At 37.3% G+C, this 14963-nt stretch overlaps 1 protein-coding gene across 2 annotated transcripts in view; it reads left to right on the top strand.

Annotated features, from left to right (window-relative positions):
* Positions 1 to 6727, top strand: part of SYDE2 (synapse defective Rho GTPase homolog 2) — a 43880-nt gene extending 37153 nt beyond the window's left edge. Inside the window, exons 7-8 of one of the 2 annotated variants that reach the window (XM_042250527.2) lie at positions 598 to 645; positions 1221 to 1295. In XM_042250527.2, the coding sequence (XP_042106461.1) occupies positions 598 to 608 (11 nt within the window). In that variant the 3' untranslated portion in view covers positions 609 to 645; positions 1221 to 1295. Of the gene's footprint in view, positions 1 to 597; positions 646 to 1220 lie in introns of both variants that reach the window. The other variant, XM_004002146.6, reaches the window with a different exon arrangement.
* The last annotated feature ends 8236 nt before the right edge of the window (positions 6728 to 14963 follow it).

Genomic DNA, 14963 nt, shown 5'->3' with positions numbered 1-14963 from the left:
ATGAAGAGCTTTTAGCTATTCATAGTGATATGTAATAGCCATCATAAAAATGCAGGTAAACAGAAATGTTAAAAACATACCTATATACAGTTATCAGGTAAAAATCATTCAATCTCTGAAAATGTTATATAAATCACTGTACATCTGGAGAACTAGAACCATATACATGTCTGTATTATTCTTTAATTATTTTATTCAGTAGGAAATGAATATGTTAGAGAGTGTAAAGTTGGTATGTTGTCACTGGTTATATGTTCCCTTTATCTTAGTGAAGGGAGGTATATAAATGGAGAGGCACTTATTAATGGAGAATAAACATGCAGAAATAGAAAGGCATTATGGATAATTTTTTAATAGCTGTGCCTCAACATTTAAATTAAGTCCATTCGACAAGTGTTTTGTTCAGTACACACAAAAGAGTAAGCTGTAAAGCCTTGATTTGTTATGAAGTAATGTGTGTCTCCCTCCTAATCTGTTTGGCCAGTGCAATGCATACTATTAATAATAGAAGGAATTGGTCTAAGTATGAGGAATGTTATTTGTGATTGTTAGAGTCCTAACCAGAATGGGAAAATAAAATATCTGTACTATTTTCAGGCAATAAATGAAGACTGTTATTAGCTAATGCTGTATAATCAAACTCAGGTAACAAGTGGACAAGTCTAGATTTCATGCATTTTATCAAAGTGAAATTTGGCTGTTTAAAGTCAAGTAAATTATGACACCGCTGCTAGTAGAATTGCAAAAAACCCACAAAGATTAGAACCTTAAGACTGAGCACTTTAGATGCCTTGGCCTCATTTAGATATTTGCAGATAAAGAAACTTTTATTTTGTTTATACACAAACATGCCTTGCCTGCTTTTTGCTGTAGCTTTTAATTTAAAAGAAGCTACCAGCTTAGCCACTGTTTGAATTATAGCTAGATATTAATTAACTTGCACAGAAAGTTAATCAACTTGGAAATTTGATTTATTTGGGGATGTTGTGATGTAGCATGAATTAGCACTGCTGAACATTCTACTGGCTTCTGTTCCTAATCTTGATTATGTCTGGTGATAGAAAAAATAGTTATGGAATGCTTTCTTTTGGTAATGTGCATGTGTTTGTTGTAATGCATGTTTGTAGTTGATTATTAAATAGCTTATCTTTAGCTCTGTGTTTTTAAATTGGATTAAGTTGGATTACTGTCACTAAAGCAAATCAATTCTTTGTTCCTAGTGCAACGTTTAACTATCAAAGAATCAGCAGACAATTTGTTCCCAAAGCAGAAGTCTTCTCTGAATTATTTGAGGCGGAAGAAAGAACGACCTTACTTGTTAAATTTAAGTGGTACTGAATCATCAAGAGTACTCAGGCCAAGGCAAACCAGACTAGACAGTCCACTCAGTAATCGTTACGCAGGAGACTGGAGCAGCTGTGGAGAAAACTACTTTTTAAATACGAAAGAAAATTTAAATACTGTGGATTATGATGATGTCCCTTCAGAAGACAGAGAAAATGGAGAAAACTGTAGCAAAATATATGAGCCAGATATCATGACTGAACAGCCAACTCCTCTGTCCAAAGAGTGCACATTTCAGACGTATTTGACAGTGCAGTCAATTGAGTCTAGAGTGGACCGAAAAGTCAATCTCAAAGATCTACAAGAAAGTATTGATACTTTGATTGGAAATCTAGAGAGTGAACTCAACAAAAACAAGCTTAATATGAGTGTTTAAGGTTGAGAGTTTTTGCTTATTCATAACGTCTTATGTTTCACATCCATCTTTCTCACTTTCTTGTATATCTCACAGTGATGTTTTAAATTTTTTACTCTTGAAACCTTCAGTTATTTTCTAACAAGTTCATGTAATTCAAAAAACACCATCCATTACCATAGTTTTTACTGATTTCATTAGGAAGTTTTTCTTGAGGTAAAGATAACCTGGACTTCTTGTGGGTATTTCTTGCCAATGCTATGGGTATAAGTTTAAAATGCACTTCTAAGGTTCATATAAGTTATTAGCCCCTCAAGACTTTTGTGCTTTATAGAAACTGCTTTTCTGAAACAGACATTCCTTCCACTGGAAGGAATGCAGCTGCTCCGTCTGACTTGCAGTATGAATCCACGCACACTGCAACATCGTTCCATCACATTTCGTTCACAATGCAAATGCTGCTGTAAGAAAACCTTTTTATAAACTTTTACTTTTTATAAAGTAAAATTATACAAATATTAATGTATTCTGTGTTAACATTCAGTAATTATTTAAACTTAAAAAATAAGTATTTTTGTAAGCCCCAACATATGTATATATTTATCAGCGCATATATGTATAGACATTAGAATGGGGGGAAGGATTGGCTGCAAAATCACGTGTATCTTTAAAGTATATGTCATAAGGCCAAAATCATTAGCTTAAAAATGTCTTTTTCAGGGAAAGAACATTTAAGTTAAAGGAGGAGTTGCATAGAAACACTTGAACCAAAACACTAGGAACATCTAAATAGAAAAAATAAGACTTTCATTTTTGACTTACAGAAAGTCACAGTATCCCCAGTGAGAAGTCATCCTTTAAATTGAAATCTTCTAACATTTTAAAGGATTAAGTGCCAAGATTTCTGCACTGGTGACTTAAATTTAAAAATCTTTACCTATTTATGCATTTTTATCTTCTGCTTTTTAAAACAAAGTAATTATACTTAGAACATATTTATTTGTAATAGTACATATATAACTTTGACTTTATAATTACCTTCATTTATTTCGAAAGAAATCTTGCCAGGATACTATGTTATTGATTTTTAAAAATTAACTTATTTTGACTAATTTTATCTACAAGATAGTCATTATAGCAATCACAACAGTGTTTGAAAATGTAAATTTAGAAGTCTTTTTTATTAAATTGGAATGTATTTTTTGTAAACTTTTATACCTACAGAATGTATAATTTAAAATTATTAACAAAATTTGAACTACCAACTTAAAGATGTAGCAACCATTACAAAAACTGACTTCTTGATGTTTTTTAAAATATTAAAGTATTTAACTTTCTATGCAATATACCTTGGTAAATGGAATACCAAGTAATTTAATTTGGAAATTTACTTGTTAAAAGTCAGATAAATAACTATTTTTATATGAAACTTTCATTTTTAAAGCTTTATATAATAATTCAGAAAAATGCCAAAAGAATATGTGACAGATATATATTATTGAGTAAATGGTCAAAAGAAATGTACCCTAAATATTTTGTAAGAAGGCTGTCTCAGTCTTCTTTCTTTTGAGTGCTATATCACATACCTTATATAAATTAGTGCCAGAAATGTAAAAGCTTTATTAAAACATTATAACCTCAGTGTCATGCTATTATTATGACGATTTTTAAGGATCATTTATTTCAAAGTCATTCTTTTTAAATGAACATGTTAAAGTATTGGACCATCATATATTATCCATAAATATATGTAATAACAATTTTTTTCCAAAATTGAGTTTTCCAGAATCTGCAGTACTTTAAGGGACATACATTATTTTGGATGCCAATAATTTTAAAGTTAATCTCTGCCATCTTAAGTATTAATGGAAAATACTAAACATTTGTTGTTTAAATCAGTCATAATAAACCTCTTTTGTTGACTGTGCTGTTTTAGAAGTACTCCATTAGGTATATACCTTTATTTAAAATGGCCTTTTCAAATCTTTTTTGAGTTTTTATACCTGCTTTTTATAGTCTCCTGGAATCTTCCCATACTGTTAGACAGTCAACTCTCATTCCCCTGCCAGCCCTAATGGTTTTCAGGATTGAAAACAAATTTAATTTTAGTGCATGTACCTGAACAAAGATTTTAAACAGTTCAAGTAGATTGAAAATAAAAAATAAAAGTGCTCCTCCCTGCCATCCACATCAATCTTACTTCTCAGAGGTAACAACCACTATTTATTCTTCAGGTAACTGCCTTTGTCACTCTAGGCTTCCTGCTGCTGTTTCTTGATTTGTCATTTAAGCGGTACCTGTTGACTGTCTGTTTTGAGTGATAAGCAATTTATTTCACTCTGTTCCTCCTCCTCACTTATTTATTTAATTTTTTGGTTTCTCCTTTGGTTGCTTCTGTGACTTTAATAAGTTATTTCTTGATCCATCAGTTTTAAACAGTATCTCTTGACCTCTTACCATTGTGGAAATGACCAGCCCGGTACTTTCTTTCCAGTTCATTACTGCCCTTTACCTCCCCAACTTCTGTGAGTTATACTATTAGTTTATATAATCAATCATTAATAGATGTGTATTATTTGGGGAAATAAACTATACTTTTGATTTTCCTTTAGTATTGATTCTAAAAACTGCTAATCAATAACGAGCAGTTATGCTAGATTATGCAGAAATATTCATGGGTGATATTACCATGTGATGGTATCTCCAATCTTACAATCTTGAAGTCTCTATACTGCTTTAAGCAGAATACAAACTAAAGGTCAAATGGATTATTTTATCTTACAGCCATCAGTTTCTCTAAATCATGTATTATTTGCTTCATAATGGCTTTTGAAGATTTTACTGTTTTCTGGAGTAAGTAATTACCTTTTTTTTCTTGGAGAGAAGATAAATATTTTCTTTACTATTACACTTCCTTTGTCAGTAAATTACCAAATTCGTTCAGACTACTTTTAGCTTTCATTCTGGATTCCTGAAGGGTATCATTACCTTTATTTTTCTTTGACAGAAGAAAAATATTTTCTTTACTATAACCCAGGGATCATTTTAAGCTTCTTAATTAACTTTATCAAACTTGTGCTTAGCAATTTTTAGCTGTTTCCTGGGATATATTTTCTTTGCACTCCTATGTGCTACTTTTTTTGTTTTTATTCTAAATTTCATTTTTTCCTTTTTTATTTGTTTGCTGAAGTATATTTATAAGTAGCCCTCTGCCCCACCACTTCCCAAAATCAGGCACATGGGAGATAAACTTTGTGTCCATGCATGTCTGACAAGGTCTTTATTTTCCATACTTCACTTTGATTGGACTTGTCCTAGGTTCAAACTCATTTTCCTTAGAACTTTGAAGACATTTCTCTATTATCTTCTAGCATCCAGCTTTGCAGTAATCCAGGTAAGAATGATGGTGGTTCAGACCAGCAAGAAGACAATAGGGTGGTGAGGAGTGATTGTATTTTCAATACATTTTGAAGTAGGAGCCAAAGAAATCTGCAAGTAGACTGTGAGCGAAAGGAGTAAATCCTGAGCAACTGAAGGATGGAGTTGCTATCAGCTAAGATTGACATGACTCCACTGTGTTTTTTAAATGAGTTCCTTGTAGTGGATGCTGCTGTTATAAATACAGTGATTATGGAAATGCTTTATAAAATCCTTATTATCTCTTAAGTACTAATGCTTCTGTACCTGGTGATGGTCCCCATAGAGTCATTGTAAGAATAAGAATGCAAGAAAGCAAAATCCCACATTGTAATTGTCTTTGGAAATTTTCAGATTGCGTAGCTTTATATCAGGGACCCTAAAGAAACAGATTTGGGAGTGATACGGTTCCTGGAAAGAATTTAATTCCAGACCAAAGAATGATTTTGAGGTTTAGGATTTTATAATTTAAGAACATCAAATTTTAGCTACTTGGACAGTGATAAAGCTGTTTTATGTTTAAGTCCTAATTTGAGTCTCACTGACCTGAGGAATTTGGTACTAAGAGGAATGTTCTTTTCTCTTTTCCCTGCCCCATGTTTGCTTTGAATTCAATAAGGCTCAGATATGATAAACATCCCTGACAGAAGCATCAGACTGTGCCCCAGCTTCCAGGAGACAGAGAGCAGTTAGCCAGCATTGTTTCTCTGAATCTTACATGAAGGTAAATTCTATGAAAATAAAAAAGGGATTTAAATGCTGAACAGCCTGAGCAAGAGTTCCCTAGACTTCACCTCACCCTGTTGCCCCAAACTTGGAATCATTCTCTTAGCCCTTATACACAACCTGTCAGCAGTTCTATGCACTGAAGTTTGTCACTACCAACACCCTCGTCCAAGCCACCAGCATCTCTCTTCCTAGTTCATCTCTTTACTATCACTCTGCACTCCCCACACCCACAATCCATTCCAACCACAGAAGCTAAAGTAAACTTTAGAAAAGATAGCCACACCCTCTCCTGGACCTTTTCCCATGGTCCCTGTGCTTCAGCAACACGGAGGACCTCAGTCCTGTAAGGATCTTTGGACTTGCCATTCCCAGTGTCTAGAAAGCTCTTCACCCAGATCTTACTTGGGTGCCTTTTTTTAATCGTCTCACATCTCTGCTTAAATGTCAACCTAATCAGTAACTGCTTTGAGAATGGGAGAGGAAGAAGACAGAGATTTCTATTTCTTGTAACAAGCCCCAAATAGTTATGCTACTATATGATTAAACTACAGATATTTATAACTTTGGGAAATGTTTCCTGCCTTACTTTCATCAAGACGTTTATCAGTATCTGAAATTACCTTCTGTATTTAATCATTATCTGTGCCCACCCTTCTTGAATGTAATTTCCATGGCAACAGGGACCTTGTGTATCTAGTTCTTTGCCATAGGCCTAGGACTTATAACATTGAAGATGTTCAGTTAATAAATGAATGAATAAAAAGGGATTCTTAGAGAATGCTTATCTTTTGTCAGGAAAAGACTAAGCACTATGAGGTGCAACATGTATGTAATTTTTCAAATATTCACTCCTGATCAATAAATCATTTGTGGTTAAGAAAATAATGTTTCCTTTATTTTTTCAATGATTTGTCTTTCTTTTGGAACTAGCATGACATTGGTAAAATTTAGTGACTTAAAAAATAAGGGGGTTGGCAATTTTAGGTAATTTTGTGCTGCAGAGTTCAGTGGAAACAATTATTTAAATGATATGTGTGTGAAAAGGTACATCTCACCATAAGAAAACAAGATTTCTAAGAAAGCTTTTGTTAAAATGAATCATTTATTTCTTTACAGAAATTGTGATGAAAAATATCCTGTTAATTTTTGTGCACTTTTTAGTAGAACTGGAAAAACCTACGTTTCACTTTATTAGAAAATATTTTCATAAAGTTAAATGAATACTATAAACAATTCCTTTTTTCAAAAAAATTAGAATAACAGAGACCGTTTTAGGGCGAGGAACTACATTTAGTGTTTTCATTTTTCTCAAATGAATGTTTGTTTTAAACAAGTGAGAAAAATACCTAAATATTGCCCCTGAATTGGGTTAACTTAATCCTTATTTGTTTGATAAGGCCTTTGGTATGCTTTTAAGTCAGTTGAATTAATCTTTCTTTTTTGGCTTAATGGATGTATTATGTAGGGAAAACTTGGTATTGGCCTCAGTATTCTACATACTTCTTTGACTGGAAGTTTTACTCTTCAAAATAAACTCTTCCAAGGAGAGTTTAAAATTCCAGCTTTAGACAAGTACAATGGATATTAAATTAAGAAATGGGAAAGTCCCTCACATCTAAGATGTTTTTGTGAAAGTGATGAGCCTGCAGCTTACATTTTTTCACAGCCACAGATACTGAACAGCGAGTGAACCCCTTGTTCCTGACGTTTGTTCAGGAAAATGGATCTATTTGTGTCTCTTCTTGACTGACTCCCAAACCCCATTCCTCCCCTCCATCCCCACCCCAGCCCCTTCCCACCAGTATAAGTGCACATTTTAACCTAAGAGCAACTCTGAATCATGAGATTAATGAAAACAACTTGTCTAAACCTGGGAGATGAAAATTGGCAGCATAAAGTGCCATCTGTCCTGGGTTATGAGTCTATGTTTGATCTGTACATAATCTCAAAACTCACCTGTAAAGTCAACCAATCTATACATAAAAGAAGGCCAGTTAATATCTCTTTCCATCAACGTTTTATTATAAATACTTCAAAGCATAAAGAAAAGCTGAATATCATATAGTGAACATTCACATATTTCCCACCTAGCTTCTATCACTGTTAAGCATTTTGCTGTATTTGCTTGATCATGTACCTATGTATCCACTCTTTTTTGTCTTGATTCTTAGCACATTTAAAGTAAGTTGCAGACTTCCAGTACATGTCACAATGTGTCATTTTGGACACCACAAAAATTGAGTTGGAGATAAATTTTGTGTGATTATAATTAACCTCTAAGAATCATATGTGAATTCACCATAAATCCTAGGTTTCATCATCGTTAGAAAAACCCATTGCTATGAAAATCCTCTAAAAATGCATATTTTGGGTATCCTGTGTTCCTTTCCATGTTACTTTTAGTTATCCCGGACCTCCATCATACAGACAACCTTTACAATTTCTGCCATATTCAATACCATGTGTAATATTATTTTCTTATTTTCTCTAAACATTTTTCTATTAAATTTATTTATTATTTATTTTATAATTTTAATATAAAATAAAATTAAAATTTATTATTATTATAAACTTCATATTATTACCATAAAAGGAAAACCAGTGATCATTTGTCATGTTAACTTCATATGTTTTTTCCAATACACAAAAACAGATTTATAACATACACCTTGGCATATATACCACACTTGGGGAAATACTGAATGACAGCCCCTGTTCTTTCCAATTTTCCTACCAGAAATACTGGGACACAAGCAGTCAGAGCTGCACTGAAAGTTGGACACATAGATAACCCCAGGGAGGGACAAAACCATCACATGCAGATTTGCACAAGTCTCATCTTGATGATGGAGAGAGCTGAAGGGTTTCCCAGCAGTGCTAGGGAGGGTCTGTCAGCAGCCTGGCTGAGATATGTCCTGGGTGGGGTCCATTCTTCATGAGCCCTATGCTGCCAACTCCAGTGGCCCTGCAGGCCCCACACTGGCAGGAACAGAACCAAAGTCAATCCTTGCAGCTGGGGTTCCTACTTTAGGGTCTTCTCAGGGCTGTGGCCCTGACCACAACCACAGTTTTCATTTTGTTTCCTCTTTTAGCCCTCTCCTGCCAGCGTCTCTTCTTCGCAACTATGTCTGTGCTAGCATGTGTTGTAGGAGACCGGCACCACGCCCATCTGTCCTTCCTGAAATTAGAGCCTATTACAGGAACCAGACACATGGAGATAAAAGTAGCAGGTAAGGTAAGCTGGAGGACTTCCCTAGTGGTCCAGTGGTTAAGTATCTGCCTGCCAATGGGGGATCACAAGTTCAATCCCTCATCTGGGAAGATTTAATATGCTGCAGGGCAACTTAGCCCGTGTGCTACAACTACTGTGCTCTGCAACAAGGGAAGCCACTGCAATGAGAAGCCCATGCACCTCAGCAAGAGAAAGCTCACGCAGAGCAATAAAGACCCAACACAGCTAAATAACGTTTTTAAAAATTTTTAATGTATACACACACACACACATATATATATATATTCTAGTATTAGTAAGTTAGAGAATGTGACTTTGGTCTGCGGTGAAATGGGCTTCTTTCTACATCCCTGTGATCTGATCCCCTCAGCCAGTCACTGGCAGCATTGGTAAGAAACAAGCCTCTCCTGGCAGAGGTGGAAGCTGTCAGAGATATAAAAACATACGCATATTACCTACTATCCACAGGCTGGCTCTGTGTGTGAGGGAACAGAGAAGGCACCCAGCCAAGCAGGCTCATGTCCTGCTCAATCCCACTCAGATGAGTCTGTCTTCTTGTGACTTGAACAGTAAATTAGGGGCAGAGAGAAGCTGAAGCATTCCTCCTGTGCCCTGTTCCCTTGAGAGGTGGGAAAGTTCCCTCCCTTTCATGGAAACAAGAGAAGAACAGGATGTTGTCGGCCAACAATTACCTCCTATTGCTTCCTCCTCTAGTGACCAAATGTCACAGGATGAACTTGGGGATCCTTCATTAAATGCAGCAGGAAATAGAAATGCTGAATGGCATGTTGGCAGCCAACAACAATATGCAAAGCTTTCCCAGGTAATTGCTAGGAAATCATTGTCATTCGGCACCCTGGTTAATCTGCACGGTGGCCAAAACTGGGCATATTCTCGCCTCTCTTGATCAGTCCCTTTCTCCTCAAGCCTCTCAGGCCATGTGCCAGCTCTGGTGCCTCAAGCCTCAGGGGCCCAACCAGTCTTGCCCTCCCCTCCCATACCCAGCACAATCTGCCTCCTTCTCCTCTGCCTCCAGTGTCACCGGAAAGTGTGCAGTCCCCTTGTCTGATTAAAATGCTTTGGTGTTGATGGCAGGGTTATCTGTACTTTATTTTAAAATGAGAGCCTCTATTTTAAAATTAAGCCTCTTTTAAAGAATATGCAAAGAAAATATCAGGGGAACTCTGAGTTTCTCTTGGTTCTTTCTGTTGACTGTGGGCTCCCTTGATGCTGCTGCTACCTTGCAAGGTCACATTCACTTCTGGGAGATTGTCAGCCATTGTATGAGCCATCTCCACTTCCCAAATCTGCTTACATCCTTAGCCACTGCGGAACAGTACTTAATTCATCATCAGCTCTGTTCTTCATGCACTTACACAAGGCCCAAGTCATAAAGGGGCTGAGCTTCTAGCAAATCACTTAATGGAAATTTTATGAAAGCCAGAATTGCATATGTAAATTAATTGCATATGAAAAGCCAAGGCTAGCCAAAACAACACTGGAGAACCAATATTACCTGATTTTAAGGTGACTTATAAAGTGATACTAATTTAGACAGTACGGTATTGGCACCAGGATAGACAAAACATCCATGAAACATAATAGAGGTTTAAGAAAAAGATTCATATGTATACGGACAACTGATTTTTGACAAAGGCAATCCAGGGTAGAAAGAATAGTTTTTTTCAACAAATGTTGCTGGAACAATAGGATATTCATTTGGAAAAAAGCCTTCAATAATATATCTTATACCATATAAAAATCAACTAGAAATGGATCATAAATCTAAACGTAAAGCATAAAAGTACAAAACTTCCAGGAAAAAAAAACCTTGGGTTATGCAAAAATTTCTCAGGTCACCAAAAATGTGATCCATAAAAAAACAAATTGCTTAACTGAAGTTCATCAAAATTAAAAGCTTCTGCCCTTTGAAAAACATTGTTAAGAGAATAAGAAGATAATCCAGAGTGGGACTAAATGTTTGTATATATGTGATAAAGGACTTGTATGCAGAAAACTCACAAATCAGAATAGTAAACAAACAACAAAACCTTCCAAAATAATGAGTAAAATATGTGAACAAACACATATTTTCATGAAAGAAGATATGTAGATGGAAAATAAGCTCAACAGTGTTACTCATTAGGGGAATGCAAATTAAAACTACAGTAAGATACTACTACATCCTAATTAGAATGGCTAATTTTAAAAGACTGACCCTGGTGGTCCACTGGGTAAGAATTCACGTGCCAATGCAGGGGACACGAGTTTGATCCCTGGTCCGAGAAGATTCCACATGTCATGGAGCAACTAAGTCCTTCACAGCTGTTGAGCCTGACCTTCGGAGCCCAAGAGGCACAACTACTGAAGCCCAGGCAACTAGAGGCTGTGCTCTGCAACAAGAGAAGCCACTGCAGTGAGAAGACTTCACATTGCAACTAGAGAGGAGCCCCAACTCCCTGTAACTAGAGAAAGCCTATGTGCAGCCATGAAGACCCAGGGCAACTCTCCCCCCACCCCAAAAAATAGACTGACCCTACTGGTGAGAATGTATAGGACCTAGAATAGCCATCACTGCTGGTGGCAGTGTGAAATGGTTTGTAAACATTTGGCAATATCTTAAAAAGTCAAACATACCCACACCATATGATCCAGCAGTTCTACTCCTGGATATTTATCAAAGAGAAATAAAAGCTTATGTCCATTAAAAGGCTTGCATAAGAATGATCATAGGAGACTAATTTGTTATGAACCCACACAGGAAATAACCAATTCAAGTGTTCATCAAATAAATTGTGATATATCCATACAATGGAATGTATCTCAGCAATAAAAAGTAATGAACTATTTATACCCTCAACATGGATGTATGTCAAAAGCAAGAGAATAAGACAAAAATAAGTACATATCATATGATTCCATTTATATAAAATTCTAGAAAAATACAATCTATCGTAATAGAAATAGCAAACCAGTGATTGGGAATTGAGGGGAAATGCTTAAGGGAACTATTGAAAAACGGCATGAGGAATATTTGGGGGTGATGGATATGTTTATTTCTTGACTTGACATGCCCATATACATATGTCAAGACCTAAAAATTTGTATATTTAAATTATATACAAGACTTCCCTGCTGGTACAGTGGATAAGAATCTGCCCACAAACTCAGGGGACATGGGCTGGATCCCTGGTCCTGGAAGATACCACATGCCGTGGAGTAACCGAAGCTCTTGCAACACAACTACTGAGCTGGTGCTCTGGATCCCTTGTGCTGCGACTACTGTAGTCCACAAGCCGTAGAGCCTGTGCTCCACAAGAGAGACCACTGCAATGAGAAGCCTGTACACTGCAACGAAGAGTAGCCCACTCACCGAACCTAGGGCCTTCCTGGTGGCTCAGCGGTAAAGAATCCGCCTGCACTGCATGGGCCTCAGAAGATGTAGGTTGGATCCCTGGGTCGGAAAGATCCCCTGGAGGAGGGTATGGCCACCCACTCCAGTACTCTTGCCTGGAGAATCCCACGTTCAAAGTAGCCTGACGGGCTACATTCCATAAGGTCAAAAAGAGTCAGACACAGTTGAAGTGACTGAGCCCGCACTCACTGCAATGCATGGAAGATCCAGTGCAGCCAAAATAAAAAAAATTAAAAAATCAATCTTTAAAAGAATAAAATATATACAGTGTATTTCATGTAAATTATACCTTAGTAACACCCTTAAGTGTGTACATGTGCAATTGTGTATTGTACCTATGAGACTCGTGTAGCACAATATTCTAAGATTCACAGTATAACATTGCCTGTGACAGCAGGAACTCCGAAGCCAGTCTTGGTTTGTGTCTCACTACATTTCTTGGGCTAGTAACGTGATTTTTCTGTCTCAGTTTTCTTAACTGTAGTATGAGGATGCTACTCACTACCTCTCAGAATTGTTGACAGGATTAAAATATATTAAAGCTTTTAGGAGAGTACCTGATGCTGTAGTAAGAGCTCATGAAACATTAGTTATGATTATTAGTAGTGTGGCATCAATTTATAGTTTTCAGCAGTAAATATAATCACTGTCAAATCATAAAGGCCCCTTATAGAATAGTAATACAGACCTCTTACAAGTGAATGTCCCTTTGCTTCAAAAAAATCTCAAGTGATGAATATAATAGATTCAAGGAGATTAGCCATGTAGTGATCTTCACTAAGAGCTTCCCAGGTGGCACTAGTGGTAAAGAATCTTCCTGCCAATATAGGAAACATAAAAGATGCGGGTTCGATCCCTGGGTTGGGAAGATCCCCTGGAGAAGGAAATGGCAACCCACCCCAGTACTCACGCCTAGAAAATCCCATGGACAGAGAAGCCTGGTGGGGTACAGTCCATGGTGTTAATAAGAGTCAGACACAACTGAAGCAACTTGGCACACAGCACGATCTTCATTAAAGTAGAATGCTAACTCACTTCTTGTCTCCTATTCCACTCCTGAAAAAGATTTGGAATGGGGAGATTTTCTTGGATTATCCAGATGGTCCCTAAATATAATCACAAGTGTCCTTATAAAAGGTCAAGGGAGGTTTGACTGCATAATTAGTGAAGGGCAGTGAGGGTAGGTGGGGTGTCTCCTGTGTCTCAGCGGTAAAGAATCTGCTTACCAATGCAGGAGACCCAGGAGATGCAGGTTGGATCCCTGGGTCAGGAAGATTCTCTGCAGAAGGAAATGGCAATCCACTCCAGTTCATGCCTGGGGAATCCCATGGACAGAGGAGTCTTACTTACTGCGGTCCATGGGGTCACACAGAGTTGGACACAACTGAAGCAACTGAGCACCCAGCACAGCAAAGGTGGGAGAGGGGATGAGTGATGTGCTGTGAAAGAGGGATGGCTGCAGCCTTTCAGAGGAACGAGGAGCAGGATCTCCACTGCATCCAGAAGGAAGCAGCCCTGCCTGGATTTTAGACCACAAGACTCAGTTCTGACTTCTGGCCTCTTGTTCTTTTTGTTATTGAGTTGCCAAGTCGTGTCTGATTCTTTGTTACCCCATGGACTCTAGTCCGCGACTCTAGTCCGCCAGGCTCCTCTGTCCATGGGATTTTCCAGGCAAGAATACTGGGTTGCCATTTCCTTCTCCAGAGGATCATCCTGACCTGTAAAAGAACAAATTTTCATTTTTTTTAAGCTGCTAAATTTGAGAAACCCTCTTTAGCTCCTCAACTTAAACCTGCCTAAATCTTCAGGCCTCAATTCAAAAGGTGCTTGCTCAGAAGCAACTAGAATAGATGCCCTCCTGTAATTGCTTGTTCTCCTATGTCTGCTGCTCTTGACCTATGATTCTTAACCCTGGCTGTGCATCTGATCTTTTACAGTCATCGCAGGTCATTGTGACATGCAAGCCAGACTGAGAACCACTGCTCTAGATGCAGGTTCTTCGGACTAGTTGGTAGTAAGAATACAGCAACCTGGGCATGCATGCATGCTCAGTTGCTTCAATCGTGTCTGACTCTTTGTGACCCTTTGGATTGTAGCCCACCAGGCTCTGCTCTCCAGGGGATTCTCCAGACAAGAGCACTGGAGTAGGTTGCCATGCCCTCCTCCAGGGGATCTTCCCGACCCAAGGACTGAACCCTCGTCTCTTATGTCTCCTGCATTGACAGGCAGGTTCTTTACCACTAGTGCTACCTGGGAAGCCCAACCTGGGCATATCCAAGCTTAGAAGATGGTTTTGCAAATGCTTGCAGGTCTTTGTTCCTTTCTAAGACACATTTACTTGAGCAAGAATTTTGATCCTACAAAATAAAATATTCAAAGCCATCAGAAATATTTCTCTAATATCTTTTATTCTTACATATTTGTTTAAAGCTAATAGATTTTTAAAACTTGGCTTTATTTCTTTTAAATGA

The sequence above is a fragment of the Ovis aries genome, chromosome 1 (genome assembly GCF_016772045.2).
Source record: "Ovis aries strain OAR_USU_Benz2616 breed Rambouillet chromosome 1, ARS-UI_Ramb_v3.0, whole genome shotgun sequence".
NCBI lineage: Eukaryota > Metazoa > Chordata > Mammalia > Artiodactyla > Bovidae > Ovis > Ovis aries.
The sequence above is the reverse complement of the archived record's forward strand: the minus strand, read 5'-3'. Positions and strand labels throughout refer to the sequence as shown.